General features: G+C 29.8%; 1 protein-coding gene across 2 annotated transcripts in view; it reads left to right on the top strand.

Annotated features, from left to right (window-relative positions):
* LOC129231823 (solute carrier organic anion transporter family member 74D-like) overlaps positions 1 to 17,574 on the top strand; it is a 264,635-nt gene that overhangs the window by 229,589 nt on the left and 17,472 nt on the right. For both annotated transcript variants that reach the window (XM_054866204.1, XM_054866203.1), the window contains exon 7: positions 5,369 to 5,533. In XM_054866204.1, coding sequence (XP_054722179.1) covers positions 5,369 to 5,533 — 165 coding nt within the window. The remainder of the gene's footprint in view (positions 1 to 5,368; positions 5,534 to 17,574) is intronic.

The raw sequence follows: 17,574 nt of genomic DNA, 5'->3' as shown, positions 1-17,574 counted from the left end.
CCTAAAATTAACTTGGAGGGTCATCCTCCAGATGGGTTTCACCCGCGGTTGACCTTTCCCTCTCAAGAAAGGTTTTTTGACTTGGTAAAAAAAGTTTATTTTTTCGCAAGTTACAGCTTTCGAAGATTGAAAGCACACGATTTGATCAACATCTGTTCATTAATCATAAATAAAGATCTAATTAATCCTTTTTATTTTTTTAAATAGGATTTTTAAGTAATCTCAGTTTTAAAATAGTAAGTGTTGTAAAATTTGATTTTTAAATTTAATTTCTTACATTGTATGCATCTTAGGTTAACAATAAAATACAACGCGAAAACTTCATGAAAAGGAATTTATTTCAATTTCTGTTTAGAGGTTTTCCCCCCTTTCCGATGCGGGGGGGGGGGGGTAATTGAAAAAAAATAAAAAAGCAGGAGTCGGACGTTTTAAAATCTAGGAGTCGGAGTCGCATTCCTTCCGTGCATTTGCTTTCCGTTGCTTTTTTGTGCGTCTGGAATTCATTATTACCCAACGCAGAGAGAAAATAATTAGCTACTTTCCAAAACAAGAAAACATCAACTTCTATACATCCAGGCGCGGATACAAAGGAAGGGTCAGTGGGGTCATGACCCCCCCCCCTAAATTGCCGTCAATAATATCCGTCCACACTATGTTCAACCACTTTATGTATTAATTGTAAACGATTTTAGTAGTCTTTTCAATGCATAAATTATTTTTAAAGAAAGTAAATTTTTAATTGCTTACGAAATTTATTGGCTATTAGGTGCCTTATTTCTGATCGAGTTGGGGCTTTTTTATTGTCAACCTAGCAGTTATAGAAATTTTTCGTATCCAAAACCGTAGATTCATTCATAGAGGGATGGGGAAGGTCATTTTTCGGCATTTCCCCCTAAAATAATAGTTTGTATCAGCACTCGTATACATCATTATGAAACATCTACCTATAAAATCGACCCCTGTGATGATACATCCTTCAATATCTTCTTCGGTAATCTTCTTTATGCGAAATACATAAAATAGAGTAACAAAAATAAAACGTAGACACCTTGATTTTAGTGCACCGTACTTGCAGTTTAGTTATAAAATATTACACAAATATTCATGATATGCAACACTACTCTATTTACAATGAATCAATAGTAAGCGCAATCTCAACGCAATATTTCTCGGATACTTCTTTCATCTCTCACTTCCATTTCCGCACTCCTGGTTTTTACTCCATAAGTTCTGCATAATAAGAAACCTGAAAATTCTCTTATTTTTTATTCAAATGTCCCAGAATGGCTTCTTTAGCTCATTTCCCCTTACATTTTTCTCGCAGACGTGATTTCATCACACTTACATTACCTTCTAGAAAAATCATTTTATTCGGATCTTTTTTTCCCCTCATATTTCATATATGTATTACTGTAATACACATTTCATCTTTCTTCTATGTAATATCTTTCGGTTGCTGTGTTCAAGGACGCACGAAGGTACTCCTCCTGTGCCCTTGGCAAAACTAATAAATCCTCGTCATTACGTACGATTTTATTTATTTATTTTTTTATTTTTAATATTTCTCTATTCCCCCCAATATTCTCAATCCGGTAAAAGTATATGCAGTCATTCAAATTAACAGGAACTTAATTTTAAAATGTTACAAGCATATGTGTCATTAAATCCCAAAAATTAAAACAGTACTTCTATAAACTGTATTGCCGAAAAATATGAATAGTAGGGGGATGTGGGGCAAAGTGAAATGATGAAATATTTACTCTGATTTTAGCACCATCTATCTGGTAATATTTAACGATAAAGTAACACATGTAGTACAATTCCAGTTCGGAAAAAGTTCCCTGAAAATAAAAACATATGATAAGACAAGCATTTTTCAAAAATTGATTTTTATAATTGAAATATTTTGTTTTAAGTCAAAAAATATTCTTTTTATAAAATGATAAATTTCTTGTTATGCACATTTTAAATATGAATTGAGAACTACTAATATTCGCTGCAGAATTTATTTATTTAATATTAGGCCTATTTTTATTTTAAATGCTTTTCACAATTATTCAAGTGCATGCGAAGGCAAAGTAGATGAAGCAAAGTGAAAAAGTCTAATTTGGTTCACTTATTCAATCACTTAATCAATCACTTAAGCACTTATTAAATTGTTAATTCTTTTAAATTAAAGTTATTAATAACTCGCTATTTATTCATTTATTTTCTTATTTTTTTACTACTTTCTTCCCTCATTAATTTTCTCATACATTAATTAATTTTTTTACTTACTTTTTCGTTTATTGTTTCATTATATAATCATTTATTCATTCATTCGTCTATTTACTCATTCATTTGGTCAAAAAAAAAAATTTAATAACCAAATAGAATATATTTTATTAGAAAATTATTTTATTTTTCACTTTGTCCCATGCAAAATAAAAGTGAAACTTTTGAATTGTTTTTTGAAGGTGCAAATTTACTGCCAAAAATAAAGATAATGTCTTAATACAAGTTTTATTAAGAAATACATTATTCCTCCCTTATTATACTGTAATTTTCAAAAACAATCTTGCAATTTATATTTTAATTATTTCAATTTGTCCCATACTCCCCTATATCTCTTCAGCAATTTCAAGGAAGCTCAATCTCCCCCCCCCCCTTCATATGACAAAACATCATTCCGTATCAAGTCCACTTAAGAAACGGAGAAAATATATAGGTATTTAAAGTACTTAATTTGAATGACGGGTAGAGGGGAAAAACCCGTTTGTCAAAAAATGCAAATTTTGAGAAAAACGCATTTAAATGTTTGACTGAAGGGCTTTTTTCCCCAGTACCACCTATTTTGGAACAAATATTTCAGCTGACTTACGGAGTTTTGTCAAAAGATGATAGACTACTCAAAAAAGAATACTTCAGCAACCACTAGATTGCATCATCATTTCCCTTCCTTGTAAAAGTTGACTGACGGGTTTTGTTCCCCTGTACCCTCCAAATATAAAAATCATAGGTTCCATTTAATAACATAAATGAAAAATGGTAACATGAATAGGTGTTTTGTATTTAATTTGCATTTAAGGTGGTTAATATGCAGATTTGTTACTTTATATTCTGTTATGTATGACTTAAAGTAATATAACACCAAAATAAACATTATAAACTATAAAAAAAAAACTTATTGTATTGTTTGTAACTAATGTAACAAAATAATAACTTATTCTAGATTTGTTAAAAATACTTTCGTCTTCCCTTCTATAGCATATTTCTAAACCGAACTTATAGGACAGGTATTTTAAATTCCTCTTTATTCGATTGATTTTTAGAAGCCCTATAAGAACAATAAAAAATAAGTATAATACAAAAAGATGCGTAGTCATTCTTTCGTCATTTTAAAATACACTTTTCAATTGAATTTTGAGAATAGTTATTTGAAATTCTTTTCCTGCGTTCCTTTCATGAAGCACCGAGGGAGCATTTTGATGTTGTTTATGAAGTAACTATTCCTACATTTATTTATTTATTTTTCCACTGATGCAGTAAATTGAATGTTTGCTGCTTATTTATTTCGTTCATATATAGTTATCTAAAAATGCCGAACGTCACAATACAGTTTTAAAAGAATTTGAAAGAGTAAACCATTGAATGAAAATTATTAAAGAATAATATAAAAGAAGACTAAGTTAGTGTGTAACAGTTATGTTAAAAGTATTTTCAAAATTTATATTTTCTAATCCTAAGTCCTGCATGTGTTGAAGGTACTACATATAGGTTGAGCTCTCATGATGAACGTGTTTTTACGTCAACTGATTTGTATCAAAATATTACTGTTAAGAGTTGCGTTGTTAAATGTACTTTTATTGAAAATTGGCTATAACTCGGCTAAAAATGTCTTTACATTTAGTTAAATTTTACGTCCAAGTAATTGCATCATCGCTACGCTTAAACGTAATTTTTTGATACAAATGAATTGACGTAAAACCACGTCCAGGCTTACAAAAGCACGTTCAGCATGAGAACTCAACCTATGTGTAGTACCTTCATATCAACCTCTCGAGCGATTTGAAACGCATAAGTCACACATATAAGAAGAACTATGTTAAGAATAGCAATTGTAACTTAATTACGTTCTGCTTTAATTGAAAATATTGAGGCCTATTTTAATTCTCATTCGAACACCGTATGGGTTAGTAATTTCAAATACTGTACATATAGTAGGGAAATGTGGGCCAAAGTGAATCAACTGCCATAACTTACCTTTTACAAGATGAACAAATTGGGAATGTGTTTTGAAGATTATTGTACATAAAGAAAGAACAATGTGCATTTGAAAATAAAACTTGTATTGAAACATTATTTTTTATTTTTGGCAATAAATTTATTCCTTCAAAAGGAATAGAAATTTTTGTTTCTTTTTTCCTTTTCTTCTATGGAGCAAAGTGAAAAATAAAGTATTTTTCTGGTGAATTTTTTTCTATTTGAATAATTAAAAATATTTTTGATCAAATGAAACAGTAAATAAAAGAAAAAATGAATGGCTAATGAAACAATAAACGAATAAATAGATTAATTAGTTAATAAATCTATCATAACTAATAAATGAGTGAATAAAATAGTGAATGAATGATAAATAAGTGAAATATCAAAAGCAGCAATGTAAATTGAATTCATTAATAAATGAATACGTAAGTAGTTTAATAAATGATAGAATAATTAAACGAAATGAACTATTTCTTTGTGCCCTGAACGAATAATTTATGGAAAATGAAATAATAAACGAATAAAAAATTAATTGATTAATGTATCAGAAATAATAAATGAGTGAATAAAATAGGAAATGAAAAAAAAGTGAATTATCAAGTGAAGGAACGAAAATTATATTTATTAATAAATGAATACTAAAGTGATTTTATAAAGTTTGAATAAGTAAACAAAATCAACTATTTCGCTTTGCCCCTTCCACTTTGCCAACACTCACTTGACTATTGTACAAAAGATTTAAAATAAAAATAAGCTTAATATTAAATAAATCAATACTGCACCGAGTTTTCGTATTTCTCAATTAATATAAACAATAACTTGAACATTTTATTATAAAAAATAGTTTCTGATTTAAACCATAATTCTAATTTTTAAAATTACTTGTATTATCATATACTTTGATCATCCGAGATATCTTGTTTCTGACTGGAACAGACGACCCATGTGATACTACGTAAAATATTCCCAGCTGGTGGTGCTCAAAACATAGTAAATATTTCACCATTTCACTTCACTCCGCTATTTCACATTGCCCCACATTCATCTACCTTTTTTTGCGTCATTTATATTATTATATAGCAGAAATACAAATATTCAACTGTTTTATTTGATTTCTTTTTAGATTTCCCTGCTGCAATGAAAAGATTACTTAAGAACGACATCCTTCTGTATCGTACTGCTAGCAGTGTTCTCCATATTCTTCCAATAGCAGGCCTCTATACTTTCCTACCCAAATATTTAGAGAGCCAATTTCAACTAAGTGCTACTAAAGCTAACATGATATCAGGTGAGTTTCAAGCATTTTTTAAGATATTCTTTTTAATTATGCACTGTAAGAAACTGTTTTATAATGTATCTTTAAATCAGTACCACTCTACTCAATCGCATTAAGAACTTTTGTTACTTTCTTAACCCTTTGAGGGGCAGTACTTGAAAAAAAATTAAAATCTACAAAAAAACTCACTTTTCATAATGTTTTAGCATCATTGAACTGATTTTCATTGGAAAAAAAAATTAGAATTTTTTTTTAATATTGGAACCATACGTTCTCAAGACGAGGACGCTGCCCGTCTGGAACAGAGAAAGCACAAAACGCTGTGCATAGGAAAAGCGCTCTTACAGGCACTAATTCAACTATGATATTTACATTTTTACTGATTTATTGACTTTTAATCTTATGATAAACACATATTCTAATGCAATACGATGGAAATAATTGATATATACATAAATACAAACGCAAAAATAATTTAGCATTTTCGAAAACAATTGTATTCTTATAATTTGGTTCCATTTTAAGTAGTATAAATGTATAAATAAATATATACATATAAATATATTTATATATAAATATAAATGTACTATATATATATATATATATATATATATATATATATATATATATATATATATATATATATATATATATATATATATATATATATATATATATATATATACATATACATATACATATATATATATATATATATATATACATATACATATATATATATATATATATATATATATATATATATATATATATATATATATAATATTATAAACAGATACTTGAATATAATACGGTTGTAATAGATCGCATATATAAATAAAATTGCACGCAATCAGTGAAGATAAAGTTAAAAGCAGAATAATATGCATGTATCTATATGCAATATTTATAATTATGAAGCTAAAGAGAAATCTAAGGGAACTAGTGCTGCCATCTATTGACTGATGAGAAATGACATACTGAACCGGGGCAAAGTCTTCACAGTGAGGACGTATAAAATAAATGTATATTTCTCAATGTTTTTGCACTATTAAAATTTGGTAAAGACATTTATGAAGTCTTAGGAGCCTATAAAAATAAAATTTGTGACTAATATTTTTTAACTCTGGGTCTTACTACTGAAAAAAAAAAAAAAAATCCTCTGACCCTAAAAATCCGCACATTTCAAACCTCTCTCAGAGAAGGAAAAAAGACGTCAATGGTGCTGACATCTATTGAGTGAAAAAGCAACTATAAGGGTTCTTTAACAAATCGATAGTTTTTTTGCAGAGAGCTATATATATTTGGAAAAAAATTGTCAAATATGCGTTCTCAAGGCGGGGACGCTGCCCTTGAAAGGGTTAATAATGGAATTGGAGGCGTATATACATACGACATAGAGAATAAAAACAAAACACTGATGTTATGAAACATCAACGTAATGAAACATTAAGTTTTTTTAGATACATATAATACATACACATCAAATATTGTCAATATTAATACAAATATCATTTTCAAATTTAACACTGAATTCTAACTAAGTAAAAATAATAAGTTTCAGAAAGGGTTGCATTGGGAAATAGTTATAGCTTTGGAACTGCTAACAAAATAAAAGTTACAAAACTTCACAATATTCATAGTACAGTGAAACCTGTGTAAGTTGACCACTTGAGGTGCAATACTTTAGTGATCAACTTAAACAGGTGGTCAACTTACAGAGGTTGATTTATATGATAAGGGCTAATTCCGTGCCTGAAAAAAGGGGTCAACTTAGACAGGTAGTCAACTTACAAGGGTGGTCAACTTCACAGGTTTTACTGTATTCGTTTGCAATGACAGAGTCAGGGGATTTTATGAAATCCGTTTCCCTTCTAAGATCTGAGAAATATAATTTTGTGTTATAATAAACATAATTTCTTCGCTGACAAATAGTTAATAGTTAACTCAGTGGGAAAAAATGCTTTTCTTTGAGCACTGCTGTACATTCTTTAAGCAACTAAGGACCTTTCAACAATAAATTACAGTTGCATGCAAGGATTTCTACAAGGGATATGGCGAAAATTTTGCAATCAGATTTTTTCTGAAGGGGGACGGGGGATTATTTTCATGAGATTGGACTTTTTTTTCAAAATTTTCGGGTGAAGAATGTGTGGGTGAGGATGGAAATATTTGTTGATAAGTTTTTATGCTTACAGTAAACTCCCCATTATCCGTTAGTGGATTATGCGCGAGTAATTTAACCATCAGGAACATGTATTTTCTTAGCAAAAAAGACAAACCAATGGCTTTTCTTTTTTTTTTTTTGGTCGAAAAATTGTAAATTTAAACTCAGTTGCTTTTGTTTTATTTATTTATTTGCTTATTTATTTAATGCGCTTTCTTCATCGTACATTCACTTGTTCTTTATTGATGTTAAGTTCTGTTGGGTGAAAATACAAAGCATTTTTACTGTTCTGTATATATTTTCGCTACTTGTAGAAAGTATTATGCATCAGTACAGCCAAGTTTTTAAGGAACATCAATTTTTTCCATATTTAGTCCCTCATTTTAGCCTTTTTGCGATTAATCCGCAGCACTTGTGCCACGCAATTCTGCGGATAATCGAGAGTTTACTCTACATGTTAAAACATTTTTGCCATACTGTTTTCAACACCTAATCGATGTGTCTTACTTTCAAAGACAAACTGTGGTGGCGAAATGCCGACCGAGTGTCAGCTGCAAAAACATTTCATTTATTTTTTACTTTTTATGGACTCTTTTCAAAATTATACAGTTTTATATACTTCATTTAAAACTGTACTACAAAGCAAAAAGCTTTTGTTTTTCTATTTTTGAAAAAATATTGTTTATATGAGTTTTTATTTATTTCACCTTTTCTCAGATTCATTTGCAGAAGAAATAGACTATTTTTATGGACGCTTCTCTAAATGTAATTTTTGTATAGGTAATTCATAAGTGGATAGTACAGGTGATTTTTTTTACTTTCTTTAATTATTATTTATATTAATTTTGACTATCATACTATCGCGCACTTTCGTAGACTCCGAAAACTCGGTAAAAAATTATTTTGAATGTTTTTTCTAAATTGTATTTTTTAGTCTTTCAAGTATTAATATTTTCCTATTTTTGTAAGAAAAAAGACTTCAAGGGAAAAAAAACGAATAAAAAGTCACTATTATAAGAGAAATATTATTAAACTAGTGCGTGAGCTTAACTTTGATAAAATTTTGTTTTATGAAGAGTTAATTTTAATATCCTTATTACTTGTTCATTGTGAAACAAAATTATAAAATGTAACTGTAAATCATAATTAATGTCTCATTTTTCCTAACCTCAAGTTATGTTATTACTCAAAAATTAAACATCTGCGGTATTTTACATCTGTATTTTATTAAGACTGAAATATTTTAAGAAAGCTAAATAGAAATAAATGAAAAGTGGTGAGTATTTTTTAACGTGTAATTAAACCTTGCTTTCGCTTCTGATAATTCTGACTAAGGATCAAAGTTCAAAAATACAATAAATAAATGAAGAGAGCGACTTGTAGTCTCAATTAATATTATTACATTATACACGTTAAATAATTAACATTAAATAAAGTTTATAAAATCAAACTATTGATACTTACAAAGAACAAAATGTTTGATTATGAACCAACGAAGAATCCCCCCCCCCCAAAAAAAAACAACCTGTTTACAATCATGAGTAAGCAAAGAACGATTCAAGTAGGCAACGCGCTTGTGCTACATAGAGATTCAACTTATGGAGTGGTAGAGATCAACTCTTTCTCTCTGATACAACATCATTTCTTCTCCACATCCTTTCTCGGAAAGAAATCTGAAAACGCTTAAGTTCAGAAAATGAGTTAAATACTGACTACAAAATGCTTCAAGTTCTTCTGGGGATGCCTTCCGATGCAAGTCTGGTATTTACTGGAGTCGGGAGCAGGAGAGGGCTCACTAATTATGGGAGTAGGATCAGTGATTGTGGTTAACGGATCAATGACTTTAGCAGTGGGTTCACAGGGCACAGAGGTTATAGAGCTACCACATCAGGCTCAGCAATGGCCTTCGTAGAAGACGAAGTGTCTTCGAAATCTGATTAACTGTGATAAAATGTAAATGTTTCAGGCAGTCAATTGCAGCTACTTGTATACTGTCGTCTTCACTTATGGTATTTTATTGCCACTCTTCAGTACTTCCCATCCTTCTGTGTAAGGGGAGTGCAGTGACGATTTAACTGTATCCTCATGTAGGAGGATATGCAAGCAGATATCAACTCGTTTATAATGAGCGCAAAAGGAACACGATATTTGCTCGTTGTAACCGAGTGCTCGTAAAAAGCGAGTTCGTGAAAAAGTCATAAAAGTTCATCATAGTCGCTGTTTTTCTTATTTCTAATTTCTGCTGAACCTAAGAGTTGGATAATTTGCTTTGAACTATCTGATTATCTGTTTCTTTTGTCATTGTAAAAAGGAGTGCTTTGTCAAGAATACACATGCACGCACGTTTATAATTTTAGAATGCTTCTATACACCACAAATTTAAAAAAAAAGGATGTCATCGCTTGCTCTCCGTATTTATGATTTATCACTAACTTTTGGTTGACTTCGAAAGGTTAAAGAAACCCCCCCCCCTCCAAAAAAAGGATAAATTTAGCTGTAGATCGACAGAAATTTTATGAATCACAGAAATATTGCTCGCTTTAAGCAGGGTTTGCTCGTTAAAAGCGAGTTATGCTCCCATAGATTTAACATTGTACCAAAAGCTAGTGTCTCTGATTTCCTCACTAAATCCGGGATCTCGTTAAATAAGCGTGTGTTGACTGTATTTTGTAAACAAAGGTTTTTTCTTTGTGATTAGACGATGAATCAGAACAAGGCTTTGAAAGTTATCACTTAAATTTTGTAGGAAATAGTCATCAACTTTGATATCGCACTAAGCATTGTTCAGGAAGCAGAAAATATTATCTCTACATACATTGGTTCTGCAGTGAACAACTGAGTTTTCTTTTGAACATTTCTATGTTCAAGCTATGAAAGCGTAGCAAAAGAGCAGGTGGAGAACAAATCAAATGGACAAGAAGTAATACACAAAATTGATTACTTTAAGCCATGATACCATCGCTAAACGCTTAATAATCCGTTTTCGTAAATGTGATACGTGGTATGAAAGTTTAGTTCAAAAACTTTTATTTAATATTTTTAATAAATCTTTCCAAAGCTGAGGTTGGTGAAAATGCTCTTAGGGATACTAGATCTGGAGGATCAGTCTCTATTGAGCTTGTGTTGCAGTTTCTGCTTTTATATTCACCAATGCGATAATAAGAATACCAATTTATCGTCCCCGTAAACCCTCACAACTGTTGCATTATCTTTTCATAGAAGTGTGCCCTTTTGGAAAGTCATAGTGCAATTTTTATTTGCGTATCCTTTTCAGAAGTTCTTGCTCCATACTCTTCTCAAAGTCAAGAATGTGTTAATCATTATAAAAATTTGGTCTAATACTTCTATGCCCTTATTTTCGACACAGCTTAATTTTTCTATGAGAATATATTTATTTGCAATGCAACAGAGTATGTTCTTCAAGTAATTCTTTTCTGACATTTTTTACAGGAACTCTATATTTTCTAGAATGATCAGTAACTTATGTATGATGCGTTAATTGATTTTGTTATTATGCAAGTTTTAGAGTGTACTTGATGAACATTAATTTTCAGGCAAACTCATGCGATTTGACGTAGCGAAAATTTGTTTGAAGCTAATTAGACTTGAAAAATAACTTTCAAATGGTCGTAGATATTTTTCAACAAAGGTATAATTAAAGGGCACGTTTACAAGAGGTAAAATAAGTCTAAAAAATGAAAACATTATGTAAAATGCTAAACTCTCCTACTCCATCAGTATTGAGAAGACAACTCCATAAAGTGATTTACAAAAGTGTCAAATCAATTTCAGAAAGTAAAAGCACTAAAGTATTAAACTTTTGATCGCCTTTTTCCCCTCTTAAATAGAAGAAGCGATATTAATTGAAAATAGTTTGAGATAAATTTCAAATCTATTATCTTGAAGAGACGGGAGGGTGGAGGCTCACAATGGAATTAAATAAGAAATAGAAGTTTGACAGTTCAATTTCATGTTTTATAAATTATTTGTTTTCTCGAAGATAACACCAGTTTGCTATCTGCAGTTACGTTTTAAATTGTCAATATAAATAAGCTCAAAATTTTCGAAGAAGATTAGCATATAGTTTAGATTCCACACACAGCAAATCGCACAATATACTAGAACAGCGATGATAATTTTAGAGGTATACTAGGGAGTGTTTATAAGCGTAAACAGAAATTGCACCCGAAAGAAAAAAAATATTGCATTCTAACGATGCTCGTTTCACTACACGCATATTTTTGCACAGTCTGGCCGGAGCCTGCTTTTGATTTAAAAAAAACTGCTTTTAAATTTTGAGACTGAAGCATATTAAAGAATTTATTTTCGACTCTTCGTGTTGTAACGCAAATATCATCTGATAGATTCCGCGCCTGAAACGTAATCCATTAAATATTAAGTGCATACAACACAACACACATAATAATTCAGTTACATACATTTAAAGAGTGACTCTGCAATAAGTGTTAATTTTTCATGCAATCATGTTTGAGAAAGTGCATGCACTTTACAACAAAGCTTTTTGATACTGACAGTATTGCTGGTGCCATATTCAGTGTTTTTTAAGTTAAGTCATATTTGGATAATCTAGAAAATCGGGGACTTCCTTATAGCTCTGCAATATTAAGAAATTTATTTAAAGTTAAATTTTTTCAAGAAAGCTAGAAAATTTGTGCAATAAGAATTGCTTATTGCTTTTTTTTCCCTATGGCTTTTTATCCACTGCGTGATTAGTAGACAGCGAGTCAGACTATGTACTGCGATTTCCTGAAACATATTTTTCAGAAACCGAGAATGTTGTAGTAAATATTTTGGCCTTTTTTCGGTTGTAAAAACAGTGTTTATTTTTCTTTCTCTCTCTCTTTTTTTTTTCTTATGCCAAATATGTTCAAATGAGTTCATTTGGAAAATCATTTTATTTTCATTTTAATTTGCTAAAATATAAATAGTATTTTGTAATATAAATTTGTCACACTGTATTTTATTTTACATTACAATTGTGTCCACTTATTGGGACTTATTTAACTTTTTGTAACTGTTTCAGTATGGTTTGGCTTTTAAAATATTGCGACTAAGAAAACATGGACTGAATTTTATACGAAATTATTGCTTTTAGAAACACGGAGCAATCATCTATATAGCAGAGAAATTCGAAAATAAGGTCAGAAGTATGTTCGAAAAAAATCAGAAACAATGTTTCAAATTTTGGTTGATTTAATTGATTGCGAAAGACTACTTTTTAGAAAAAAAGCACCTTTTTTTTTAAAGATATAACTTGATTCCTTCAATGCAGTTATGGTCGGGAACATTTTCGTTTTAATTTTTTTTCAAACTCACGTGATATCCCCCCCCCCTTTACATGAAGTCCATACAAATCCACTGGCACTAAGAATGCTATCTAACATCCGTTAATTGAAACAACTAATTATTACTCGTCTAAATTTACTTGAGTCTTCGGTGATTAAAGATTATAATAGCAGATTGCCAAGTGTGCATCATAATATTCTGAAAACATTATTATCCTCTGTCCCCAACCTTTAACTCTTAATTAAATCAACCCCGAAATTCCACATCATTTCTTTAAAAATAATTTGATAAGTTATTTGTTGATGCAAATCTGTTGCAGCAGATGGCAGCACAGGCTCAAAGAATACTTTTTTTGGGGGGGGGGATATATTCTCCTATTTCATCTGAAAATCATATCTCACTGTCCTTTATGTAATTATTTACTGAAAAATGAATTCAATTCTTGAGTTTTAGAAATCCTCCTAATTACATTACTTTTGTCCCGCTTAAAAAAGGTATTGACACATGTAAGAAATAAATTTAATACAGTATGTTTCGTGCTGCCATCTATCAGAAGGAAATGAATCCAAAACATTTAATATATTTCGAAATATTATAACAGACATCGCAAAATTCATTACTATTAAACCATCACCGATTTTGAATGATTTTACCAGAGATTTTTTAATTTAATTATTTTTTTTAAGGTAATTGCACCTTAAAGCCGCCAAAAAAAACTTTTTTTAATTTTCTTACGAAAAACAATTTCTTCCAAAAAGTTAGCCTGTGCTGCCATCTATTCGGTAGAAAACAAAGCTAAAACTAGTATTATTGTTTTAAATATTTATAAATGATTTCGCAGTTTCATTTGCGATTCGGGAAACTTTTTCGAAAAGAAACCTTGTTTTTTACAGGAAACTGGTGTATGTTACTGAAATCCCGGAATGTTATCCAGATGTAATCAGTGATGTTTCGTTTTTTTTTTTCTTACAGTGCATGTAGTATTTTATGTATTATAATAATTCATGTAAAACTTTGCGATGATAGAGAACAACGACTGATAGTTTTTAAATGTTTATGAATCACAAATTTCAAATTTCGCATCTACAATATATACGATTCTTTCGTTTTATACCAATACCAATAGATGCAACTGAAACTACCCAATTAAAATAGGCGTGGCGTAGTTCAAAAGTAGAGAAAATGTGACGCAAAGTTACTCTGAACCACTGTATTATCAAAATTTAAAGAAATTTTACTAAAAAATAGCTTTTAAATAATTTTTGCATGAAAAACTCTAGTTTAATTTTATAGAAAATTAATACGATTTTTTTTTTTTTTTTTGAAATTAAGAATTTTAATTTCTTTTTTCCTTTTTCATTTATTAATTTCCTGCTAATAATATATGCTAATAGTATGCTTCACAACTTTAGGATGGATTTTGGCTCAATGAGTTAGTTTTTGTAAAAAATAATAATATTATATCCGTGTGAAAGACAGAAATATCTGCTTCATTTAAAATTTTGGTCTTCAAGAAATAGCAAAAATTTTGTTGAGTAAGCTGTATTGAATTCAAAAAAAAAAAAAAAAAATCAATTATTTGATAAATACGTCTGAAATTTAAGGAATTGAATTATTCAAATTGGTAAAGCACCGTTTAAAGAATACTATTAGAAAAATAGTGCAGTAGAATTTTTTAAAAGCAACCTTATTACGACATTATTTTCGATCAGGTTTTTTAAAACTTTTTAAGAGTGTCAAACTACATGATTAGCAAAAATTGAAATTTCATTGATCTTTTCATTGATTTTTGCCATTTGAGAGGTTCTAAGTTCCCTTCAGTTTTGATAGAAAAGTGATGCATTTTTATCCTATCCCTATTACCACAAACCACATTACCCCATGTTACATAAATTACTATAAAATAATATAAGCGATAAATTTCGACTTCTTAATGAGGAAGTGTTTGGGGGATGTTTCTAAAGCTTTCAGTATAGTGAATCTGATGGAAATTTTATGATACAAATTATCAGAGATAAGTTAAAAGAGATGTTAGAATTTCAAAATATTGCACGAGAAATTGGCTTTTTACACGCATTGACCACTTTCTTCAACTGAATAGCCATGTCTTAATTGCAGAAAGTCCCGACCTTATTCTATTTGCAATAAAGAAAAAAAAGATGCGTGATTTTTTTTTTTTTTTAATTCAATAATATTTTTTAAACTTTAAAAAATCATTATGTGCCTTACTTATTTTTTACTGTATATTAACCAAAAAATTAACTTTTAACAAGCATTTAATCGCTTATTTTGAAAAGGATTTTTAAAAAACATTACCGCAAAATTTGAACTAAATAAGATTTAATACCGAAACAGACATCAAAATGTTGTTGATGATTTGAATTTGTATGTAGTAAGGAAAGTTTTAGTATGTAGTAGTGAAAGTTATGTAGTATGTAGTAATGAAAAAACAATAATGATAAAACGTATCATCATTTAAACACCAAAACGCTAAAACATGCGGTAACAAAACTGAAACAAAATCTCAAAATGCAATTTCCCACTCACTGAAAACTGAAATAATTTTATGTCAAATATAAATACTTCTTTAAAAAAGATAATTGCTGTTTTCAAATTTCAGTTTTTTTGCGGTAATATTATTTATCTTAATAAAATATGTTCAAAGATCCTTTGTGTAATTTGAGTAAACTGAAATAACAACTTAATAATTGCATTGTGCTGAAAATGGCTATTTTATTTTCTTTTGCTGCTGGAAATAGCTATTTGCCGCATATTCTTGAGTTCGCTTCACTCTTACGTTGCTTTTTCATTTAAAATAATGTATTATTTATCGTTTGCAGAAGCTTTTTTTATTCCTTCGAGTACATATTAATGTAACATTTTTTAGGAGAGAACACTGGTATCGACTTCTGGGAATTATTTTCCAGTTTAATAATTAGAGCACTGTCAAACAGGGGTGCCCACCCCCCCAAGATCAATGGCGCAAATCCCTCCCCCCTATTTTCTCAACCCTCTTTCCCTCTTTTATTTTTATTTCCCTTTCTTTATTTTATTTATTTTTTTAAAAATATTTTTTATTTATTTATTTATTTACTTTTAATTATTATTATTATTTCTTTTTTATAAGAAAAGTTACGACTTTGAATGACATACACACACAACACACACACAAACTAAGTACTAAATAAATGAAATAAAAAATAAACAGAATAAAATAAATTAAATAATATTAATTTAAATCCAAAATTAATCAATAACTAAATTTAAATAAATAAAATTTAAAAAAATTCAAAATCTCCCTCAAAAATTTTGATGGTGCAACTATGGGCGCCCGTGACTGTCAAATGTAAGCAATTTTATTGCGAGCGAGAACACCGTATATAGGAATTTTTAAAAAATAACTATTGAAAATTAAGCAGAAGTTACAAAGCACCAATAAAATAAAAATCTATTTTGTTCGCTTTTCATGCTGGCATTCTGTCTTAATGGAATCTTTAGCTAATATGGAGTGCTAAAACAAAGAACGCATAAAGCACGATAAACCCAAGGAAAAATAAATTATTTACGATACTTTCGACTAGACTGTGGAAAGCTCTAAGTAGTGGAAGTAACAGCTAGCATTCGCGAACTGAAATCTGTCTAAAAGAGGTTCTGGTATGTTTCTAAACAACTAAGCGCTATCTTTTGACTGATAAAAAAGGGTTTATTTGTAACACTAGCAATAGAAAATTTAATGAATTAAGTGAAATTAGTGTTCGTTTATTGAAGCGGCCGGCTTTTATTTGGGGCTTACTTTTCTTCCGTAAAAAATGCAGTAACCCTATATTGTTAAGAACATATATTCATGCGTTATTGCTATGAAACTACTCAGAGTTCTGGCAAAAAAAAAAAAGAGATTCAGAAGAGCATTTAAATTGTTCAGTACCGGAATGCTTGGTTTTAAATTTATCAGACTGCAAGATTATAGTTCCATTTTTCAAGCAGGCTGTAGTACGGTAAATGCACATTACTTTAATAAGTTCGTTTCGTTTTCAATTTGGCAGCAGCAAGAGATAAATAATCAAAGCATCTGTTCTTCGCTTATAGTGTGGCTCTGAAGAGTTGGAACTCTGACCTTGACAGTGTTTACCTCTTTTAGAGTAGTTTGAAAGGAAACGAGATGTGTTATTCGACTCAGATTAGAGTTGAGATACTTTTGCAAAACTACTGTGACAGTAACCCAAATCAACTCAGTACCTGTTACCCTTCCCTTCTTCCTTATAACCCCAAAAGAGGTAAACATTGTCAAGGTAATGGCTCGACTTAGCCACTCAAAATTTCTATTTCAGTCTCAATTTAAAAAATAACACTGACAGTAAAAATATGGCTAATGGATACAAGACATTTCTGATGCGCTGAAATGCAAGAAGCGAACGTTCAAAAAATAGCGGCAGTTATGGTCATTTTAAATAGTAAGGGAGAGTGTTGTACCTTTTGAAACACTTTTTATATTTTAATTTTTAACGTCAATTATACTAGTTAACACCCAAAAATGCATCCGGCTCAAAAACAGCTATTTCGGAAGTATTTTGCCTCACTA

The sequence above is a fragment of the Uloborus diversus genome, chromosome 10 (genome assembly GCF_026930045.1).
Source record: "Uloborus diversus isolate 005 chromosome 10, Udiv.v.3.1, whole genome shotgun sequence".
Taxonomy (NCBI): Eukaryota; Metazoa; Arthropoda; class Arachnida; order Araneae; family Uloboridae; genus Uloborus; species Uloborus diversus.
The sequence above is the reverse complement of the archived record's forward strand: the minus strand, read 5'-3'. Positions and strand labels throughout refer to the sequence as shown.